Below are 24,637 nucleotides of genomic sequence, written 5' to 3'. Positions count from 1 at the left end.
AGTGTGTATATATATATATATATATATATATATATACACACAAAATTAAAAAAAAAGATTTATACACCGTTGTTAACTTGCTCTTCCACTGAGAGTGCCTGTTATATTGTTCTGATAACATTACTTTAAAATAAAAGCATGCAATACACAAGTTTTTCATTCAGTTTTTAATTTGGCGCATAATGCGATTAATCACAGTTAATCACAGAAAAAGCATGCGATTAATCAGTTAAATGTTTTTCAACTTTGCCCAGCCCTAATATATATATATATATATATTTTTTATTTTTTATTTTAATATATTATTTATATATATCAGAATAAATTCAGATGCTTATTTTGAAACAGCAATCATGGTGATTAGTAGCCCGGCTGACGCTTCATGCGCTGCATTAATAAGAGATCATCATATGAAATGAACTCTTTCCTTTGCCGTTAGCGTTTGATTAATTATGCACAATATTCCATTACAGCGGCTGCGTTTCCCTGCAGCGCAGCGTTGTTAATTATTATAACCATTAGGAGGAGAACATGGACAAGAGATTTAAAAATATCCTACTGAGATTTATACATCAAATCATAGATTCATAATTAAGTTCATAACTTTCTCTGAGACGTAGAGGATCCTCTCTGTAAATGTCTGCATTTTGTCATATCTTTTTAATAATGCATCATGATTTTTTTATTTAAATATTCTGATGCACATAGATATCCATGATTATTTAATATTTTTCCCATAAATGCTGCAAAGAGAACGGTGCTGGCAGGAACTGCAGCATTTCTTCTTGTGTTCCATTTATTATTATTCATTAAAATAAAAGCAATAATTAACTTTAAGGAGAACGAACGTACTGCTTAAATATGTGAAAGCACCACACAAACAGAACAAACTAATAGTTTGACAAGAATAACCCTCATGGAAGGTAACTTCATAAATACATATAACATAATTTAACCATAATTAAATAAGCACATATTTAAAAGGTCGCTGTACGAAGGCGTATTATTATTATATTGTCAGTTGCTTGAGGTGAGAACACAAGTTTTCTTCAAAATGTGCCAACAAACTGCTGCAGACCGAGGTCGGGTGGGAACGACCACAGTTCTGCGCTCCAGTTAGAAAACAAACCTGGAAATCTTTCCAAAAGTTTCTCTAACTTTTAAAGAAACTGTTTCATCTGCTGGTGCAAAGATCCGCTGGTTACAACAAACTCACAGGAGGAGGTACTGACCAACAGGAAGAGGTTGTGCAGAGGAGATGAGGAGGTACAGACCAACAGGAAGAGGTTGTGCAGAGCAGATGAGGAGGTACTGACCAACAGGAAGAGGTTGTGAAGAGCAGATGAGGAGGTACTGACCAACAGGAAGAGGTTGTGAAGAGAAAGACAAAGAGCATTCACCAGCAAGGTGGAGGCGCAAGCTGTAAATCACAGGTGCAAACCGTCCTGCACAGCAGCCGGTGGCAGTGAACCAGATTTGAATCTGCTGAGTCGGGTTTCAATAGACACCAATGTTGTTCAGAGAGCGATGGTTTATTTATCGCAGCCCAAAGGGGCGACGGAGGTTTGTGATCGAGACTCAAAGACAAACTGCAGCTGCAGAAGCGAACAGTTTAAAGTTAAATCAATAGATTTAACGCCTGCACTCAGACTGCAGAGGAAGTTAAAAAGGTACGAGACCTTGTTCTGGAAGAGAAACCAAACTGCGTCAGACCATTTTCAGCTCTGTGATCAGAAGAATCCGTCTGGTTGAACTCATTCTGTTAAATCTTTCAGGTGTTTCAGGTCTACGCTATGACTGGAGTACCTGAACTCTTTGCTCTCGCGTTCAGTCAAAGAGCATCCGAGTCTTCCAGAAAGTCAGCAGCGTATTCTGGATCACTGCGAAGAAAACGATGCTTTAAGACGCTCTCTTGTGAAGAATTACGGCTTTTCTGTTTTATTACAAACTGGTTGGACATTTAAAGACACAGGCCACTAAAGACGTTTTCAGGGCATTCATCTTCATTTAATAGACGTTTTTATAACCGATTTATTAAACATAACTCCGCTTGAGACCCAATAGTACCGCAGCAAATGATAAAGGAATGAACCATTACGGTTCTCTTTGGGAGCCATGATGGAGATCCTCAGTGTGAACAACTTCTTCTGCTTCTAAAGTCACCAACCTTCCATATTAATAACAATAAATACACAACCGGCAGGCCGTCGGTTCAAACCCCAGACCAACAAGCACCATCTTCAAGCTTTCCCAGATCAGTGTTTTTGTAGAAACTAAACATGGACGCTCGGTTTAGGTCTAACTGACTCCATTAGAGATGCTCCAGTGACCTTTACTGGAAAGACGGCAACCTGCCGGGAGGAGAACTTTACCTCCGAGCTCTTGCGGTTCTGCAGGATCTGCTTGTCCGTGTCTTTGGAGGCGAAGAAGCGAGTGCATCCTCTGTTCAGGTACTGAGACACAAACGGAGAGAGACACAAAGAGATTAGCAAAAGTTCAGAGAACAGAGAGAAAAGTCCAATGACCTTTCAGCAAACCTTTGGAAATGAAAACAATTAAAAGGAGGACTTTAAATAAAACATGACTCGGCTCTTTTCAGGTGAGGAAACAAAGTTCTGGATCTGTTTTAGTCGAATAAGGAAAACGGAAGCTTCCGTTTTCAGCTTTTCTTTTGTTATTACTGCAATTATTAGACTTTACTTTTTAGTTTTTCTTTTCGTTCTCGTGCACTTAACACCACGACTACAGGACGAGCATCATCACGTCTTTATGTTTCAACACGTTATTTAAGTTGAGCTATAAATTAAATGGACTCTGAATCTTCTGTTTTTACATTCTTCTTTAACTTCTGGTTTTTGGGGACCAAAACCGCTGCAAATTGGCTGATTAATGCTGCTTTTAAAAACAAAATGTGCAGAACTAGAAGAAGTATATTTTTTTCGTTTCTGTTTCATAAAGAGGACAGGGGCTCATTTGTGACGCGAAGCTGTGAAATAAAACCGTGGTGACTTCTTCCTGCTTCTCCAGGAGATTCCCAGAAGGCTTTAAAAGCTCCTCAACGCCTGCTTTTACATTTCACGTGCTAGAAACACAGCGGAAGGGAAATAAAACGTATGGTTCTGCACTTCCTGTTAGATAACTGGTGGTTTGTTGACTTCGTATCGACGCTCTTCACCACTCCTCAGCTTCAGCTTTCTGCTGAACAAAGTCACTGTATAGTTAATATAATAGTTAATAAACCTATCTGCAGATGTTCTGTCTGTACATGGCCCTGTGGAGCCCAGCAAGAGGCTTTTTAACTTTAATTGTTTAAATGCATGCACATAATTCACTGTCTGTATTTAGTGATTAGGGCCAGAAAGAGTATTCTTCTGGAAATGCGGAAAGTGCATCTGTGAAGTAGTTTTATATCTGTTGTTAAAAAAGGCCTATCTTTCTAGAGACAGCATTGGAAGACACTAAAGACGCTGTGATACCCGCAGTGAATATACTCCATGTATGTGTACGACAAATAAACATGAAATTAAATCAAAACCACAAAAGTTTTTGATGGAGAAATACAGAAAAAGGCTGATAATTATTTCCGTCAGACTTTTCTTTTTTTTTTGCAAGAAAATCCCATTAAAACAGAAATGTGTTGACTTTGTTGAGTCTGAACTCACCTTCAGAGGGAAGGCAACCGGGTTAAACCTCGAGGAAGAGTCTGTTAAAGCACAAGCTTCTAACGTAAAAAAAAGGAAAAATGGCCTGCGAGACAAGACTTCCTGTTGGAGCTGAGCCAACGGGAAGTATTGTCTCACATGCCGACCACATTTCCTGCAGCGAGGAGAAATGCAACGCTCGAGAGGCTCAATTACTGTTTTTTTAAATGGAGTCTGGTGTGTCCTCCACTCATAGACCTCATGAAGCCTCTAACCACCAGGACCGCCCCGTGAGACAGAGACCCGTGAGACCGATACATAGACTGCCCCGTGAGACACAGACTGAGACAGGGACCGCCAGCGTCGTACCCTGAAGGTGTCCGGGGAGCTGAGGTGGAACTTCTGCCGGATGTCCTCTGAGGCGCCGGCACACAGCCGGTAGAAGATGTGGTAGTTCCGCTCCTCTTTACTCTGCCGGCAGATCCTGGACTTCTCCAGCAGGTAGTGCGACACGAAGCCGCCCACGACGGCGTTCTGCAGGAATGACAACGACGGTTAGAATCCTGACAGGGTTCATACACATTTTGACCACTGGATTTCCATGACTTTTCCATGATTTTAAACCAAATTTCCATGACCAAACATTTTGTGAAATCTCGGTTTATACATGAAAAAGTTAGAAAATTTAAAATTTAAACTAACAATGAGAATTCCAAAGCATACAGTATACCTTAAAAGACACAAATGAATGAGAGACAATAGTTTGATTAAAAGATTAAACATTTATATAGATGCCTGCTTCTATTTTGAGCGTCTTTCTTTTAAAAGCATATCAATTATGCTTTTAAAAGGATATTGATTATGCTGTTATTATTTAACAGTTAATGAACCACGAACTGAGTGGAAATGAACACATCAATAAAACACAGAGAATATGGAATACAACGGTTTAAATGGAGGAAACTTAATAAAGTAGGAAATGTACAACGTGTAAATATTCTGATTAAAGCCGCCTGCGCTGCAGCGCGTTGCTTCTCGTAAGCTTCATGTTTACTTCCTTGTTTGTGAAACTTCGGGTTAATATTCTTTATGAAGCACCTTCTCGTTGAAGTGGATCTCCACGAACTTTCCGAAGCGGCTGCTGTTGTTGTTCCGGACGGTTTTAGCGTTCCCGAAGGCCTCGAGCAGCGGGTTGGCTGAGGGCGAGAGGAGGAGGAATACATGACACAAACACATAAGTAACACTTAATAAATAAATAGAGTCACTGAACACAAACAGACTAATTAATTCTAAGTTCAACCTGAAGAGTGTCTTACCTTCTACTATTCTCTCATCGATGTCCTGACCGGTTCCATACGAAGTCGTCAAGTATCTGAAACACATTAAAGTACAGTTCAGTAAAGTTCCAGTGAGGTAAACAAAGTTAACACAAGTAAAGTAAAACGAGACTAAATAAGTGAAGACAGAAGGTACAGTGAGGTAAATTAAAGTATAAAGAGGTAAAGTACAGTCAACTTAAGTAAATATATGAGGCCAGTGTAATTAAATATAAATACATAAGGCCAGTGTAATTACATAAATATATAATGCCAGTGTAATTACATATAAATATATAAGGCCAGTGTAATTAAATATAAATATATAAGGCCAGTGTACTTAAATATAAATAAATAAGGCCAGTGTAATTAAATATAGAAGTTGGTCCTCACTTGAGCACAAACTTGGTGTTCTCTGTCTTCCCTGCGCCGGACTCCCCGGAGACGATGATGGACTGACTCATCTTCAGAACCCTCATGTCCCGGTATGCCTTGTCAGCTGCAACACAAACACACACACACACACACACACACACAAACACACACACACACACACACACACACACACACACACACACACACACACACACACACTAAAGTGAGCAATTAAGGAAAACAGAAAGTAAAATATCATTACGTTTATAAGTCTGGATAAGTTTGCTAAAGTAGCTATTGTGTTCTTTGCAAAAGATAGTACATTTATATATATATTTTTTATTTAAAAATAATATATACATAAAAATGTATTAAAATATAATATATTTACATAAATAAATAGACAAATAAATATATATATATAAAAATGTATTAAAATATAATATATTTACATAAATAAATATATATATATATATATATATATATATATATATATATACACACACACACATATATACATACATACATACATACATACACACATACATACATACATACAGTAGCTTGCAAAAGTATTCATACCCCTTGAACGTTTCCACATTTTGTCACATTACACGCCACAAACATAAATATATTTGATTGGAATGTTATGTGAAAGACCAACACAAAGTGTCACACAGTTGTGAAGTACAAAGAAAATTATACATGATTTTAAATTCTTTTCACAAATAAAAAACTGAAAAGTGCAGTGTGCAAAATTATTCAGCCCCCTTTTCTCTGAGTGCAACCAATTGCCTTCAGAAGTTGCCTGATGACTGCTGAATGATTGAATGTTGACCGAATGACTAAATAGAGTCCACCTGTGTGTAATCTAATCTCAGTACAAATACAGCTGTTCTGTGACGGCCTCAGAGGTTTGTTAAGAGAATATTGGGGAGCAAACAGGACCATGAAGTCCAAGGAACACACCAGACAGGTCAGAGATAAAGTTGTGGAGAAGTTTAAAGCAGGGTTAGGCTATAAAAAGATTTCCCAAGCTTTGAACATGTCACGGAGCACTGTTCAATCCATTATCCGGAAATGGAAAGAGTATGGCACAACTGCAAACCTACCAAGACACGGCCGTCCACCTAAACTTACAGGCCGAACAAGGAGAGCACTGACAAGAGATGCAGCCAAGAGGCCCATGGTGACTCTGGCCAAACTGCAGAGATCCACAGCTCAGATGGGGTAATCTGTCCACAGGACAACCATTGGGCGTGCACTCCACAAATCTGGCCTTTATGGAAGAGTGGCAAGAAGAAAGCCATTGTTAAAAGAAAACCATAAGAAGTCCCGTTTGCAGTTTGCCACAAACCATGGGGGGGACACAGCAAACATGTGGAAGAAGGTGCTCTGGTCAGATGAGACCAAAATTGAACTTTTTGGCCTAAATGCAAAACGTTATGTGTGGCGGAAACCAAACACTGCACATCACCCTGAAAACACCATCCCCACTGTCAAACATGGTGGTGGTAGCATGATGCTCTGGGGGTGCTTCTCTTCAGCAGGGACAGGGAAGTTGGTCAGAGTTGATGGGACGATGGATGGAGCCAAATACAGGGCAATCTTGGAAGAAAACCTGTTGGAGTCTGCAAAAGACTTGAGACTGGGGCGGAAGTTCACCTTCCAGCAGGACAACGACCCTAAACATAAAGCCAGGGCTACAATGGAATGGTTTAACAATGGCTGAATAATTTTGCACACTGCACTTTTCAGTTTTTTTATTTGTGAAAAAAAAATTAAAAACATGTATAATTTTCTTTGTACTTCACAATTGTGTGACACTTTGTGTTGGTCTTTCACATAAAATTTCAATAAAATATATTCATGTTTGTGGTGTGTAATGTGACAAAATGTGGAAACGTTCAAGGGGTATGAATACTTTTGCAAGCCACTGTGTGTGTGTGTGTGTGTGTGTGTATATATACATATATACACACACATACATATATACAGTGTGTGTATACTAGTGCTGTCATATTAGCGCGTTATTAGCGGCTTTCACGCAAACCAATTTTAACGCCGTCAATTGTATTAACGGCGTTAACGCATTTTAATTTTTTTTTTTTTTTTTTTATTCTTGCGACCACCACGCCGGATGTAGCTCAACCGGAAGCAAAACAATAGGCACGCCGTTTGGGCTTGGAAGCTAGGCCAACGTTACGGTTTGAAATGAATGAATGGTGAGCGCGATACGGCAAAATGAATGATAAGACGCTAATGAATGGAAAGTTTACGTTCAAGAACTTGTCAGATGGTTCCCTTGACAAGACCAAAGTGGTATGTGCCATTTGTCATTGTGAACTGAGCTATCATCGTAGTCTATCCAGTCTGAAATACCACTTGATGGCCAAGCACACAGCTGATGCTAACTCTGCGCCCCCTCGTCATACCCAGACAAGAATGGATGACTTCGGACAGAAACACATGGACACATGGAAACACAACGAAGAACAAACTTATTGCAGCCATAGCTAAATGGGTAGCTACTGCGAGTAGGCCTGTTAACGTTGTGGAGGACGAGGGTCTAGCTGATATAATACGCATCGCATCCAACGACAGGACCTACAAATTACCTTTGAGAGCCACCATAGATAGCTAGTTCTCTCTCTCTCTCGAAATGTGCACTTTATAATTTTATACCGCCCTGCTTGGCAGTTGTTTTTCAATAAAATAAAACATTTATATGTATGTTGCAGTTTGTTTTCTTACTTCTTTCTTTCCCATTCATCTTACTTGTTTTGGTACAAGTATGTTTACTGTTTTATTTATACAGTTTATATATTGCAGCATTATGTACATACATAAATAATATTGTATTTTACATGCTCCTTTATTTAAATGTTTTCTTTTATTTCTTTATAAAAGCAACTTGGTGGGATCAACAAAGTATTATGATGTACTATGTTCATACTGTATATCAGTTCATTCTGCCCTCTGGAGGTTCTTTACATGTTATCATGATTACATGTTTTCATATTTCTGGCTCGATGCCAAACGTTCGTTGTTCAGGTCGCAGAAACAAAAACAAACTAGGGAACAGAGAAATAAAGAACGAGGGAACAACTCACAGTAGAGAACCAGGGAACAACTCACAATAGAGGACGAGGGAACAGAGAACAGAAGAACGAGGGAACAACTAACAGTAGAGGATGACGGAATAGAGAAATAAAGAGGGAACAACTTACAGTAGAGCAAGAGGGAATATAGTAAATAAAGAAAGATGGAACAGAGAAAGAACAAAGTAAAGAACGAGGGAGCAGAAAAGTAAAGAACGAGGGAGCAGAAAAGTAAAGAACGAGGGAGCAGAAAAGTAAAGAACAAGGGAGCAGAAAAGTAAAGAACGAGGGAGCAGAAAAGTAAAGAACAAGGGAGCAGAAAGGAGAGCAGGAGACTCACCGATGGCGTACACGTGCGGCGGCAGCGTCCCTAGTGACCGACCCCGGTACTGACTGATGGTCTGTGGGTTGTAAAGCTTCGGAATGTCGTAGTACGGATTCACTGCTATCAGGATGTTGGCCACGAACGTCTGCAGGGGGAGGAAGAGGAGGAGAAGGGGGGGAGGAGGGGGAGGAAGAGGAGGAGAAGGGGGGGAGGAGGAGAGGGGCAGAAGAGAGAGGGAGGGAGAGAGAAAGATAAAGAATAAAACAGAAAAAAGGAGGAGAGGAAGGAGGAGAGAGCAGAAGAGAAAGAAAGAGGAAGGAGGAGATGAATAATAAGGGAAGACGAAACAGAAGATGAAAGCAAAGATGAAGAAGAGGATGAAGACAAAAGAGGAGAAGAGAGTTTGTGTTTTACAACATAAACAGCTGTTTGATTCAAGTTGGACACAAAAGTTATGTTTTAAATCATCTGAATAATGTTAAATAAATAAATAAAGTTATGTTTTAAATCATCTGACTAATGTTAAATACGTAAAATAAATGAACGTTTTAAATCATCTGAATAATGTTAAATAAGTCAATAAATGTTTTAAATCATCTGAATAATGTTAAATAAATAAATATACAAATAAAGTCATGTTTTAAATCATCTGAATAATGTTAAATAAATAAATAAAGTTATGCTTTAAATCATCTGAATAATGTTAAATAAATAAAGTTATGTTTTAAATCATCTGAATAATGTTAAATAATTCAGTAAATGTTTTAAATCATCTGAATAATGCTAAATAAATCAAAAAATGTTTTAAATCATCTGAATAATGTTAAATAAATCAATACATGAATTAATGAATGAATAAATAAACGATTCAGTTCCTTCTTCAGCCACCAGGTGTCAGTGTGCACCGAGTCAAGTTCCTCACAATGCCAGAAATATTTAAATACATAAAGAGGATTCTGTGTCAATATTCTCCTCTTTTTCAAGATTTTAAAATGTATATATTTATTAACTTTATCTTTTATTCATTTATTATTTTCGATGCAATAACGCTGTAATAACTCACGTAAATCTTGTCTTTGCTGTATCTCATGCGCACGTTGTTGAGCAGAGTGGCTTCATTCAAGTACATCAGAGAACCTGAGACACAAATAATAATAATAAAACATTCAACAATACACATTAATAACACGTATGAAAATCTCTCAGAAATCAGTAAAACCAGCAGTTACATTTCCAAAGTTTTAGAACAGTTAGACAATAAATGTTAAAGTTCAATGAAAGTAGTTATTTCTGCATAAATATGTTGATTTAAATGTTGTTTTTAAAAACTGAGGCTGAAAGAAAAGTATATTCGACCTTTGATCCGCCGACGCGTCAAGATGATTGTATTTGACAGAAAATATTATATCGTGATAATATATGATGCGTTTATGGTCCTGAAACAACTTTAGACCCTTATGAGAAACACCATCCGATGCATTCAGCGACGCAACATTTGGATTAAAAACATGGCGGTGGATAAAATAATTAAATTGATTACAGTTGTCCTCCACATGCTTGTTGACGTCCTCCTCTGCAGGAAAGACCTGGTTCACAGCGGCCAGAAAGGTCTGCGGAGGAAAGACGAGTCAGAGGTCAAACAAGGACAGAGACGCAACAAGTAGAAGACAGTAGAACATGTGATCATGTTGTCATGGATGTTCCTCTAGTCTCTGATCATGTGACTTTGTAAACAACCAATCAGTGTTTAGAACAACAGGAGAGCTAGTAACATTAGCAGCACCGCTAACAGAACCAACAGGAGAGCTAGTAACATTAGCAGCACCGCTAACAGAACCAACAGGAGAGCTAGTAACGATAACAGCACCGCTAACGGAGAAACAGCGGAGGTTCCCTTCAGTTACATGATGATGTGTTTAGGCTCTGCTCAGTGAAGGTAATCAGATTTCGTTTATTGCCAGGAATGTTTACACAAACGAGGAATTTTGCTAGGCGGAAGGTGCATACATTAGACATGAAACGTTGGACGAGACAAACAACAATCAACAACAACAGTGCAATGATATTTAAATCAAGTATAAGATAAAGTGCTCAGACAAACAGATAACGTTAATGTAAGTGTATGTTGAAGTGACATGTGTGTTTAAGTTAAAGTGTATGTTAAGTGGCATGAGTGTTTAAATATGAAGTGCGCAGGGGAGTGACCGTAAGAAGAAAGAAAAGAAAGAAAAATAGTCAAAAAAATAGTCCTGGGGGTGGAAAAATAGTCAGAAACAAAGTCAGAAAAATAGTCCTGGGGGTGACAGAATCAGTCAGTGGGGGCCCCGGGCTCTGTTTATGAGCCCGACTGCCGATGGGAAAAAACTGTTGGTGTGGTCTTGGTCCTGATGGACCAAGACCTCACGCCAGAGGGAAGGGACTCAAACAGTTTGTGACCAGGGTGAGAGATAATGTTAAATGATAGTGTTCTTATGATGCGTCCATGTAACCTAGTAAAATGTAGTGTTCAGCCGCTGAGTGACGTTTATTTTATATAAACATATACACTACCGTTCAAAAGTTTGGGGTCACTTAGAAATTTCCTTATTTTTTATATTAGAAAACCTTTTAGCACAGCTTGAAACAGTTATGCTGGTGAAAGAAGCTATAAAACTGGCCTTCCTTTTAGCTAGTTGAGTATCTGGAGCATCACATTTGTGGGTTCGATTATACTCTCAAAATGGCCAGAAAAAGAGAACTTTCATGTGAAACTCGCCAGTCTATTCTTGTTCTTAGAAATGAAGGCTATTCCATGCGAGAAACTGCGAAGAAACTGAACATTTGTCTGGGTGACCCCAAACTTTTAATGTTTATTTTCTCACGTTTTAAGTAAATTAATAAATTAATAAATAAAAAGTACTCTCACTAAAGTTAAAGGACAACGTATCAGCAAATATACTTTAAATACCAAAAGTAAAAGTACTCACTATGCAGAATAACATATTATATTACTGGATTATTATAATTACTGACGCATTAACGTTGCAGCTGCTAAAAGTGGAGCTCATTTAAAATAAAAGCACCTTATCTCAAAACAGGAAACCAGATACATTTTGCTTACAGCAGACAAAGAACATGCAACAAAGTTGATTGACAAACTGTTTCTAACTTTAGAACACATATTGAATTATTTACACAGTTCATTATATTGATGAACTGTGGGTGCTGCTTCACATGCTTTGACTGTTTCAGAATTTTTTTATAGTTACTGTTTGAACATGGACAAAAGAAGAGTCGCTTGTCGCTCTAACAGGGACCCTTACTACTGAACAGACTGTTTATGTTGTTTCCTGATCAAATATAATGTTTCTTCTGGTACCCTTTTCACACACACTTAGAATTTAAAATCATGTATAATTTTCTTTGTACTTCACAATTGTGTGACACTTTGAGTTGGTCTTTCACATAAAATTCCAATACAATATATTTATGTTTGTGGCGTGTAATGTGACAAAATGTGGAAACGTTCAAGGGGTATGAATACTTTTGCAAGCCACTGTATATATACATATATACACTCACACATATACATACACACACACACACATACACATATTTTAATATTTTATTAGTATTAGTTTATTCATATCTTTACTTTGCTGCATGTATTTCACAGCTGCAGTTACTTTTCATCGAAAGACTTTTACATTAAAAACACGATAATCTTCTTTATGAACGTCATATTTCAGATATTTAGATTTTACCCAACAAATGAGTACTTTAAGCGAGCCGCTCCTTTAAGGCCTCAGAGCTCTGACGCTTTCCCATTGAACCAACAGGAGCGTTAATGCTTCTTTCCTCTAATCCGCCCGTTAGAGAGCCGCCGCTGGGCCTTCGGTACGCCGAGGCCGCTCGGCAACGCCGACGTACACTCGACTCTCTCCAGCGGCGGCATGCTCCGCATTCTCAGCCCAAACTGGACGGATTCCAGCGGTGAGGAGAAGAAGAGGAGGAAAGCAGCTAAACACTGTTCACCCTTTCATCCCCAGCGAGGAGGAGAGGAACAACAACTGGGGGCCGATTGTTCCCCGTTTGAGGCCCTCTGGCTCTCAGGAGGCCGGTAGGCGTGCAGCGCCGCTCTGAAGAGAAGCTTCAGTTTCTGGTCAGAAGAGCTCGAGAAGTGAGCTGCAGTTCCTCAAACGGCCACTTGAGGCTCCAAAAGCAGGGGAAAAAAACAGAAAAAGAGACGCTTTGGGACCATTGCTTTTAGGGCGCAAAATACACTTAAAAAACCTCTGTTAAATTGCCAAACTTTAAAGCAGAAATAAACATGTTTACATCCTGGTAAAAAATATATATATTTTAAAGTTGTATTAAAGCTTAAAGTCATGATTAAAGACGTGGCCTCTTTGAGTGACAGGTGGGGGCTTTGGGTGCTATTAAATAAACCGTGTAGTTTTTAATTTAACAGACAATCGACATTAATGATAGGTGTTTGGCATCTGTTACTATTTATATGCTTTTATAATTTATTTAAATTAGCTGTAATTTGACTGACTTTTACCATAAACAATTTATTCAGAGTTTATTTTTTATTTAATTATTATTATTCTGAACTCTTCATCTCTCTTATTTTGTCTCATCAATTATTTTGTAAAGCACTTCAAAAAAGGTGCTATTTAAATACAACTCTATTGATTTATATACAAGAATCTCAACTACAGATTACAAACATCCAGCGTAATAATAATAATAATAATAATCCCTGAACTGACACCAACGCTGTGATTTTCGGGACAAAGCGTTGTCTGTTGTGGCCGACAGCACGACAGACGGGATCATGCTCCGTGTCCTTCTCCTGACGTCCAACGGATGGATTTCTGCCAGCAAGTGAACGCATCGTCAGCCACCGGGCTCAAAGTGTCGTCGGCGTTCAACAGACGGGACATTGTTCTGCGTCGGACGGCCTCGGCCCACAGAAAGAGAGCCAGAAACACAGATGAACGACTGCCCTCGAACGCAACCTGTGAGACGCTTTTAAAGACTTCTGGTTGACATCATGGCTTGATCTGAATACCAGGACGATTGCAGAGACTCTAGTCGGAGTCTCTGCAGGAATTAAACCAAATGTGATGTTTTTCCATCAACACACTTTTTAGAACTGACGGCATCTTATATAAAAATATGAAAGCAGTCGACCTGAAGGTTTTCCTGAAAGTTTTCACGGTGTGAATGTGACATGAGAAACTGACGGTTTGATAATAAACACACACTTTTGTCCACTTCAGGGGCGGACTGGGGGGAAAAAAAGTGTCCCGGAAGTTACTGTCTGTGGCGGCAGTGTACTGTTTTTTTTGCCCAGGCACACGGTGACCCACTAGTTGAGAATCACTGCTCTGGAAGGCCGTTTCATGTAGTTTAACCAGGCTACTCTTAGAGAAAGAGAGGTGAAATGTGATTGGATAAGATGCCGTTAACCAGCTCCGAAGCTGAGCCATACCAGAGGCCTAAAACAGAGGAACAGATGAAGACAGGAGCTGAGCAATGAGAAAATAAGCTAATAGGGAAAAATAATTCTAATACATGTAGTGTATTTGTGAAAAGAAATTATATTATGAAATAGCTAAAAAGCAAGTTTTTCACCGGGCGGCACGATAGAGGCGAAAAAGCGTTGCGAATATTCGCTTTTTTGCTGGTGAGAAATTCCCCCGACGCTGAGTTGCGTAAGCCAATCAGAGTTGAGAAGCTCTGCCCGGCATCACGCTGAATCAAACTGCTGCTGGTCCGCTAAAGAAGCGCTGGAAGCGGCTTCATTCAGACACTGTCTTGGAGGAGTCAGTGCTGTGTGAGACTACGGATAATATTATGAACCCAGACACGGGGGCGTTTGATGTTCCAACGTTTGTGGGACTTCCTCAACAAGTATAAAACAGAACTAGTGGTTATTTCAATGGTGAATGGCGGAAATAGTAAATGTTTTCACGGAGTAAAGCCACAGAGATAAGCCGCGCCCCCTTGCCGCAGCGAATGGTTGCGAAAAAGCGAATTAACCACATAAAGTCGAGCGAGTAAACTCAGGTGAAAAGGCGTTGCGAAAAGGCGTTGCGAAAATTCGCAACTCTTTCGGTGTGAACGAGGCATTAGAAGGCCCTGAAAACTTATAAGAGGTAAGAACATTTCACCATTCCTTACATTTGTATGAGTTTCTTTTTATAATTGTTTCTTTTTGTATCATTAGTTTGTTTTATTCTAATTTTTGATAATTGTTATTTCTGCTATTTTTTTTCCAATGTGTATCCTGAAAAATCTATAGAAACTATATTATAAAAAGATCACACACACGCACGCACACGCACGCACACGCACACGCACACGCACACACACACCTCAAAAAGGGAGCACTCAGTCGCAGAGGTATTCTGGGAAAAAAAGATTATGGAGAAGGGCCCTGCGCCCACGGCGTTCCCACGGTGACGGGGCTCTCGGTGACATTAAAAGCTTTGGCGTGACTTAACGTTTGTCTCGTGGTGAAGAGCCACGTTAGAGCTGTAAATTATTACAGCCTTTATTACAACCTATTCCACGGAAGATTTAGTGGCACTTAAAAAAAATAATCATTAACACACAAAACACGGGATGAGGTTTAAAGAAAATAATGCTCTGAGATCCGGCACGGGAATCTCAACAACGCTCCTCAGTACCTCCAGAACTAAACAAGTAGATTTAGATGAGCAATAAAAAAAACTGGATCAAAATTGATGCAGCAGAATGGCGGATATCATCAAAAACATGGCGCCTACATCACCCACAATGCAACTTGAGACTCAGGTGTGTTTTCAACCTTTTTTGAGCCGCTGCACATTTTCTACAATAAAAAGAATCCTGCAGCACACCAACAACCAAAAAAGTTACAAAATGTCACATTGTAGCATAATACAGCATACATGGTAGGTAATTATTGCGCTACCTATTGGCATGGAAGACTATTTCATTACTCGGCCAGCCACTATATTGCAGGCTCAGGCGCTCAACAATGGCAAATTATTTGCAGCAACTAAATAATATTTTTTGGGACCGATTAAGTGAAATTGGACATTTTCCCAAGGCACACCTGACGATCTCTCACGGCACACTGGTTGAAAATGACTGCTTTACGGCATCACCCACAACGCCACTTGAGACTCAGGTGCGTTACGCCATCACCCAACACTGTCACGCACAATGCAACTTGAGACTCATGTCATTACGCCATCACCCACAATGCAACTTGAGACAATACAAACAATAACAACCATTTTATTTACGTCCATGTGATGTTATGTCGAGTGTTGATGGAGCAGCTACAACGTTAGCTTAGCAACAACCAACCCAGACTCCATTCAGAAAACAAGCGAGAACAGCCGCTAACGTTCATGGGTACAAAATGCTAACATACAAAACTGGCAAAAATTACATAATAATAACTTTGTTCAAAAAGACCAACACATAGTTGAATAAAAACAATAAAACATATTCCTAATGTTTCATCGTTAAAGGTCGCTTACCTTTCCCTTCTGCTTGAGAGGTTCGATGCTGAGGCTGTCGGCTCCGATGTCCACGATGGTTCCCAGCTGGAACCCGTCCGCCGGGTGCGGCGCCCACACCGGCTTCCCATCCTCCATTGCGCCGCTCTGAGGACTCTTGAGAAGGAAACCAACGATTAAATTAATTAATTTACAACTAAATCGATGGATGAATTGATAGAATACCCGATAACTGAGGTAATCAATAGCTGCTGCTTCGCCTCATTGAGATGAGATTGACAGTTCAAATCACTTGTTCATTGGCTGTTATGTAATATTTCCAAATAAAATGTAGATATCTGATATCATATTTGAATGAATCATAATCTAATTATATCAAACCAGTCTTTTCACCTCCTACTCTTGTTCTGATTACTTCTGATATGTTGTATTCTTTTTAAATACTTTGTTAGGTTTAGGGAAATAAAGAAATACATCATAATTTGGCTTAAAATAACTGAAATAAATCAATGTCGACCTCTCGTTGCACACGGAACGAGCAGCGGTCTCCTGAAGATCCAACTCTTCTTTTGTGGTATTTTGTACTTCCTTATTCGTGATCACGCAGATAACACACAAAATTACATATTACTGCGCATTATTCGTCTTATTATGAATACTCAACACTCAGCCACCTGCTTTAACCAAACAAGACCGAGTGATTGTTGTCTAAAACTGTAAATCATAGCTTGTTTTATGAAAAAAAAAAAAGCCCCAAACTGCCGTATTTGGATATATTGAACATCATAAGTAATATACAAGTGCAACATATGGTTTGGTACATGAAAACATTAAAATGTCACAGTCCTCGCCTGAATATTCTCTGTATTAAACCCTCTTTAACTTTGCTCTGCTTCACTTTATCAAAGTCAACCTTTGCAGAGAGAATGTTCACATATTGTGCTATGATTTGGGCCTTACAGCGGCATCATTTCAAATAAATAATCATCCTGAAAGTGCTTTTTTCTTCTTCTTTTTTTTCTGTGTCATCTTCATTTAGTCTTAACCAGTAACATATAGACTGATATTTACACATCTGAACGAAATTTCACATGTGTACCTTTTATTATAACACCAAAATGATTCAAATAGCCCTAGTGGTTGCAGAGATACACCCTTTTTAGTTTGGGTATGACATTTTCGAGGAAAGGGCCTAAAAATAGGTTGGTTTTCTATTGGTTAAAATAATCACTCATCATAGCATCACCCTCTCAGTTAGCTCATGCTAACCGCTAGCGCTCGCTAAGCGGCTGCAAGCTAAGAGATCTCAGGCTCATTAAAGTTTACTTTTCTGGATTTAAGAGCTTCTCATGACCGGGTTCAAAACCAGTAGAGCTCAAATACTTTGTGCTAAAATGTCAAAATTAGGACCTGAATCCATCAGAAACCCGACTAAACACACATGCAAATGGCCTTTTAGCTGAAACATAGTGTGGTTTGTGGGTTTAGTGCTGCTTTAAACACGAAGCCAAAGAAACGGGTTCATGACATCGACTCTGCTAATGAGCAGCGAGACTCTGAGCCAAGTCCTGTCTCACAGTTTCCGCTCCCTCTCTCCCCGACTCCCCCCAACCCCCCCTCCCCTTTCGGCTTCCTGCCAAACTCAATAACGGCACATAGGTTTCTACGGGAATAACAACACAATGACCCCGGAGTTCCGCCCTGCAGGACAGCGGCGCTCCTTCCGGGTGTTCCTCACCGTCTGAGTGCCACCAAGAGTTTAGTGGAATTATTATTGGTGGAAGACAACGGAAACAAAACAGCCTGGATGTTGTTGTATTGAGGTCGGAGCCCCGAGGCTCAAAGGTCACGGGTTCAAGCTCGGCAGCAACTAACACCGTCTTTCTGCACGTTTCAACAGTTTACATAGCCTAACAAGTCCTAATAAGCATCCTGATGCGTCATTGACCTCCATTAAAACACGTAACGAGCCTCACTGTTCTTCATCCTGCAGAACTCTAGTGGACAAACCTGCATTGCATTTAATTACAAATTTAAAAAGAGTCAAATTATTAGTGTCTGTAACATCCACACACATCGTGGGAAAGGTATAAGTTCAGGTAGAGATCGTAAATCATCTTCAGGGTCTTCATGGTTTCCTTTCTGCATTATGTCTCCTTGATACTGTGACAGCTTGACATTATTCAGGTGACAGAAGTCAAGATTGAAATGCTTCATAAAGAAGCGGTAAAGGAAAAGGTTGACAATTCTCTAAATATACTAAATATTTACTCAAATGTAGATTTTTAAGACATTTAAAAACAAATGTACAGTCTTTGTAACGTGTTCAGACACATTAACAGTGTTTTTAAATTAGTGTATTTATTGTATTTGTGACAGTTGATCGCGCTTCAGTTCGTTAATAAAATACGAGATTACGAGGCTCGGCCTTGATGACGCCGTCTTCTCGCTTTATTACGGAGTCTAAACAAAGCTGGAGGCCTGAAGCCCTGAATGTAGACCAAAGGTTGCTGGTAACTCATTGTCAGGGCAGTAAAATGTCCTGTGAACAAAGCAGCAGACTGCATTTCACTTTGTGGTTAAAAGAAGAGAAAATTTAATGAGAAACACTCTGTTCTGTTGAATCAAACGGCAGCTTCACCTGCAGCACGCAGCGCTCTGTGGTCAGTAACTCAGGACGACGACAAAACGAAAGGTTGTGTTAAGTTCTCACGGCTGATGGGCTGGACGGTACGGAGGACAAGAGGGTACAAACGGTATCCGACCCGCGGTCACAAAGTCTCTGACCGGGAGGTTAAAGTCTGTCCTCACTCAGAAGGAAGCTGCTCTGGCAAATAAATAACCGAGGACCCCAGGTCGATATCTGATCTGCTTTACCTCCTGATGAACGCCGTCTCTTGTCTCTGCTGACCACCAGGGGGCAATAGAAGTATAGAAGTCTATGCTTCATGTGTTAAAGCTGCATTCTCTCTCCTGACCACCAGGGCGGCGACTTTGGTTGTATAGAAGTATATGCTTCATGTGTTAAAGCTGCATTCTCTCTCCTGACCACCAGGGCGACTCCTCTGGTTGTATAGAATTCTATATCAGTGGTTCTCAGCTGGTCTGGCTTCGGACCCACCATCCCCCCTGAATAACAAGCCGCGACCCAAATCGAGGAACAGTCTCAACTTCTCAAATGTATTTAATGAAAAGATGGTGCCGTTTGAACCTGAGATAGTACAGAATATGTATGCCAACACAAAAACAAGTTTAATGATAAACCAAAACGACCAGCTGGTGGCGATGCTAGAGGGGGGACTATTCCCTTTTACACTCAATTAGCTGCATTTCAATTAAAAACCCAAAAGTGCATCTTCAGGACACGAGGTATTACAACATACATAACAATTCAGAATCTTCAGCCATTTTTAAACAGACTCAACAGCTTTCATGCACAAACAAAACAGTCCAACAACTAAAAAAAGACTCAAATGACCAAACTTTAACTGAGAGTACTCACTCACTGAATCTATGACAAACACTTTACTCTGGAAAAAGTCACTCTTGAGGAGCAGCTTTTCCACAAATTCAAAATAAATTAAACAAAAAGTGCAATTCAAAAGTATTCATGTATACAAATTTAACTTTTCTTGTGATTACCTCATCAGTAGGTAAATATTGAAAAACATTGTGCTTTACAGAAAATTAAGCAGCACTCAATTCTCCTCACGATCCAAGTTTTTTCCTGTCCTGCAGGCAGCGCCATCAGTTGTGAATGTTATATTCAGTAGGCTGTTTAATTATCCTAAAAACCCAGAGTCTCCCCCATATCAGGATGGTATATTGAGGATTGAGAATCACTGTTCTATATGAATGACTACGTCTCTCTTCATGTATTCCCTCAGTAAACATTTGTATGTCTCAATTAGGGCTGCAACTAACGATTATTTTAAGAATCGATTAATCTGTTGATTATTTTTTCGGTTAATCGAATAAAAAAAAAAAAGCATTTATATATTCTGTGTAGGGCTGCAACAACGAATCGATAAAATCGTTTATCAAAAGTGTTGGCAACGAATTTTGTTATCGATTCGTTGTGTCGCGCCATTCAATAAGTCGCGGAGAAAAAAGAAAAGAGCGGAGCAGAGCAACTGCCAGCGTTTCTGAGATTGGAGTGCGACACTAAGAAAAGCTGAGGTTGTGATCTTCACAAAAATAAAACATCTTTGATGTGACGTGTCGAGTCTTGGCCAATCAGCGTTAAGATGTCTACAGCGGCTTCATTTCCCTCATGCAGGACACTCTGGGAGCGTTGCACAGCTCCTTCAGTCACCGGCTGATTCATCCCCGGTGTCTGAGGGAGAGGTACCGCAAGTCCTTTCTTCCCGCTACGATCAGGCTGCACAACCAGCTGAGCTCCCAGTAGACTTTGACAATTTAACACTTTGAACTGAACTTGGTCACTTTATCATTCACCTGGTGCAATACGTTTAAGTACTTTTTTATATATACTTTTTTTCTATTCAGTCTGTATATTAATATCCTTCTCTACTGTTTTACTGCTTATTTATATTGTTTCTATTTTATTATTCTTTTATTCACTTGTGAGCAATGCTGCTGTAATCCTGTAATTTCCCCTCTGCGGGACTAATACAGGATTATCTTATTTTACCTCTTATCTTAAACTTGTTTTTAATGGAAGCTAGTCAGCTTGCTATCACGTTAGCTAACGTGTTTGGGTTGTGTATTGTCGTTAAAGTTACGTTATGTTCCGTTACAGTTCAGTCTTGCTTGTAAAAAAAACGTAACGTGATGAAACATGCCGTAACCCCCCGGTCTGGTTCAGTTCACGCTGTCACTCGTTAACGTTAAACCGGCACACCGGTGGATCTGGCTGCAGGTTATTTATTTTTTTACTCAAAGTAGACTGAATCAAATCACGTAGTTGGGCTTAGCCAGCCACGTGACGTCGTGGTCGTAATAGACCAAGAATGAAATAGTTTAAGGAAGAGGACGCTCTATGCAGCACAGCTTGATGCAGAGCTGAGATGAAGTGGAGCTGAACTGGAGGTGAAAACAGACGTGAGAGGAGCAGTGCATACATATTGATAAAGCAGCATATGCTAAATGCAGCATCTGCTCCAAGGAGATCAATTACAGTAAAAAAGGGCTCATATTTGGCAGATTTAAAACATGTGTATGTTTTTAGTGTTACTCCATTTTTATTTAATTTTTTTAATTAACAGCTCAGGGATGTTCATGGAGCAACCTGTTTGTGCACTTTCTGAAGATCTTTTGCACTGTCAGTTCTGTTTTTGAATAAAGGGTTTGAAATGAATGCTTTTTGGATTTTTTTATCCGATTCATCGAAAAAATAATCAACCGATTATTAAAATAATCGTTAGTTGCAGCCCTAATTCTGTGATGCAGTCTGTCATGCTGTTGATGTCCTCCCCATGTGGTCCACACAGCACATCCCAGTCCGTTGACTCAAAGCAGTCCTGCAGTGTGTCTTTAACCTCCTAACAGTCCTGGTCCTGAGAGCACCTCCTGGTGGTCACAAGCAGTCTCTGCACCAGAGGAACATACCTGGGTGTCAGCAGGACCAGGTCGTGATCAGACCTGTATGCATCCTTAGCATTTGCATCCAGTAGTTTCAGAGTTTTATTGTTCTTTGTGGGGCAGTTGACATATTGTTGAAAAGTTGGCAGAGCTTTCTCCAGTGTGGTTAAAGTCACCAGATTGTCAGAAAAGCACCAGGCTGTTGACTCAGTCCAGACACAGTGGAGTGGATGGTGTCCACTGCTTCCTCAGCATTGTAATGAAATGGTACTATTTTATTGACATACAGAGCGGAGGGATCAGGTGTATGTGATAGGGGGGCGTGTTCAGTCTGCAGTCCACTCTTGGATTTGTACGAACCCGTCAGTCACAGTCTCGGTGTTATGCTAATGTTGAGCTAATAAAGTTGGCCAAAGATACAACGGTGTCCTTCACACACACACGGTCGGGATTGCACTACTTTTCGTTCACATACACTGCAGTCCCGCCACCTTCCTTCTTACCGCTCAGTATAACGTCTCCGTCCGCTGACCAGTCCTGAAGCTGCGCTGTGGTCCGGAAAATCCGTGTGCAGCCATGTCTCCGTGAAACACATGAGGCTGCACTCACGGAAGACCCTCTCAGTCTTTAACCATAGACCTCACGTTTCCCATTATGATCGCCGGTACCGGTAGCCGTGTGCTTTCCTCGCTCAAACATCTTAGACTTAGAGTGGCGTCGTAATCGCGCGACAAATCGCTTGTTCAGCTCCAGTTGCCAACTCTTTTAATAATCAAATGTTATCGATTCGTTATTGTAGTCCTAATCTCAAACTCTAGTTTCAAGTCTTATTCAATACAGCACGATGTCCATTTAGTAAATTATGGTCATTTAGAGTCAAACAGACCATAAAGCAGGGGATGCTTTAGGGCGGGGCTACAAGGTGATTGACAGATCGACACCAGAGACTTATACGGCGTCTCTACGTCACTCCTCCTTAGTCCATATATGGTCACTTCCTGTTCTCTGGTTGCAAAAAAAAAGATGGCGACGGCCAAAAAGCTAGAAGCTTCAAAACGTCCCCAAACCGATGAGAGAATTAGAATGCAGAGATCTATAAATGATCAGAATCAGCTTTAATGGCCCTGTAAGTTTGCACATACATAGAATTTGACTCCGGTTTCACTTTGCTCTTCGAACTTATACACAATATACAGTAAAGAAGATAAATATAAAAAAAGATTTTAAAAAAAGACATTAAAGACAGTAGTAAAAAAATGCAGATAGTGCAGATGAAGGTGTCTGATTAATTGTTCATCAGAGTGACGGCCAGTGGAAAGAAGCTGTTCCTGTGTCTGGTGGTTTTGGCATACAGAGCTCTGTAGCGCCTACCACAGGGTAGCAGTTGGAACAGCTTGTGTCCAGGGTGTGAGGGGTCTGCAGTGATCTTTCCAGCAGGCTTCCTGACTCTGGAGGTGTACAAGTCCAGGATGGAGGGCAGGCTGAAACCAATAGTTCTCTCTGCAGACCTGACGATACGCTGTAGTCTGACTCTGTCCCGTTTGGTGGCCAATCAAAACCACACAGTGATGGAAGAGCAGAGGACAGACTGGATGATGGCGGAGTAGAACAGGATCAGCAGCTCCTGAGGCAGGTTGAACTCCTCCTGAAGTCCACTGTCATCTCCACAGTCTTGAGCTTGTTCAGCTCCAGGTTGTTCTCACCACACCAGAGGACCAGCCGTTCAACCTCCCATCAGTACGCAGACTCGCCACCGTTCCTGATGAGGCCGATGACCGTTGTGTCGTCTGCGAATTTCAGGAGTTTAACAGATGTCCCCTGAGGTGCAGTTGTTGGTGTAGAGGGAGAAGAGCAGTGGGGAGAGCACACATCCCTGGGGGGTGCCAGTGCTTGTGGTCCGGGTGCTGGATGTGATTTTTCCCAGCCTCACCTGCAGCGTCCTGTCTGTCAGGAAGTTTGTGATCCACCGACAGGTGGGGTTGGCACGGTGAGCTGGGAGAGTTTGGGTTGAAGAACCTCCAGGGTGATGGTGTTGAATGACCCTGGGGAGTCAAGGTGTTGCAGCATATGGTGCAGTCCCATATTTATTGCATCATCCACCGACCTGTTTGCACAGTAAGCAAACTGCAGGGGGTCCAGCAGGTCAATAGCAGTATTGAGCTATTCTTTATGCAATAAAGTATTAAAATACTAATGTTGCCGATTCATGTAATTCTGCCAGTATAAAAAGTAAAAGCCTAAAAATAAAAATCCTCTGCACTAAATGGATCCCCAGCAGACGTTTGATCCGGCTTCTCAAAGGGCATTGAACCAAAAACGCTTCACTATTTGCAGCCGCTTTAGAAACCCGCCGCCTCACTGAGCCGGGTCAGTCAGCTGAGAGCTGAATGTCTGTTGATGGTTCCCAATGCAGAGGCTGTACTGGTCAGTCTGTTTTTTACTGGAGCAACGTGTTCATTTGACGGAGAAAAGAAAAATATAAAATGTATTTTCACACCTCCGACTCGCTTTAAATAACATCTCGAAAACTCTTGTTTTTAATAGTTGACATCTTTAAATGTTTTAGGAAAATTCCCCCCAAAAGCATAAAAATACAAATTTAGGATTTCATGAGACAAAAGAAAAGCAGAAAATTATTCCAGGTCAGAAGCTGGAAAAAGACGATATTTGTTTTTTGGCTTAAAAAAATTAACCATCTTCAGCTTTTACAAAGAAAAAATATGTTCTGTCTTTCTTTCTCCAAAACAACAACACTACTTTTCTTTTCACCATTTACACATTCAAACATACTGCTGATGAAATAGCTGCCAGTCATTTGCTCTGCTGTGAAAC

General features: G+C 40.2%; 1 protein-coding gene across 3 annotated transcripts in view; it reads right to left on the bottom strand.

The window, feature by feature from the left end:
• Positions 1-16,406, bottom strand: part of LOC306733456 (unconventional myosin-VI-like) — a gene marked incomplete at its 3' end in the record, with an annotated part of 81,866 nt that extends 65,460 nt beyond the window's left edge. For all 3 annotated transcript variants that reach the window (XM_079214694.1, XM_079214695.1, XM_079214696.1), the window contains exons 1-9: positions 16,283-16,406; positions 10,300-10,369; positions 9,823-9,896; positions 8,775-8,904; positions 5,352-5,457; positions 4,959-5,014; positions 4,740-4,837; positions 4,011-4,175; positions 2,373-2,453 (exon numbers count right to left, since the gene is read on the bottom strand). In XM_079214694.1, the coding sequence (XP_079070820.1) occupies positions 2,373-2,453; positions 4,011-4,175; positions 4,740-4,837; positions 4,959-5,014; positions 5,352-5,457; positions 8,775-8,904; positions 9,823-9,896; positions 10,300-10,369; positions 16,283-16,399 (897 nt within the window). In that variant the 5' untranslated portion in view covers positions 16,400-16,406. The remainder of the gene's footprint in view (positions 1-2,372; positions 2,454-4,010; positions 4,176-4,739; positions 4,838-4,958; positions 5,015-5,351; positions 5,458-8,774; positions 8,905-9,822; positions 9,897-10,299; positions 10,370-16,282) is intronic.
• Positions 16,407-24,637: the final 8,231 nt, after the last annotated feature.

Source organism: Taurulus bubalis (genome assembly GCF_910589615.1).
Source record: "Taurulus bubalis genome assembly, chromosome: 3".
NCBI lineage: Eukaryota > Metazoa > Chordata > Actinopteri > Perciformes > Cottidae > Taurulus > Taurulus bubalis.
The sequence above is the reverse complement of the archived record's forward strand: the minus strand, read 5'-3'. Positions and strand labels throughout refer to the sequence as shown.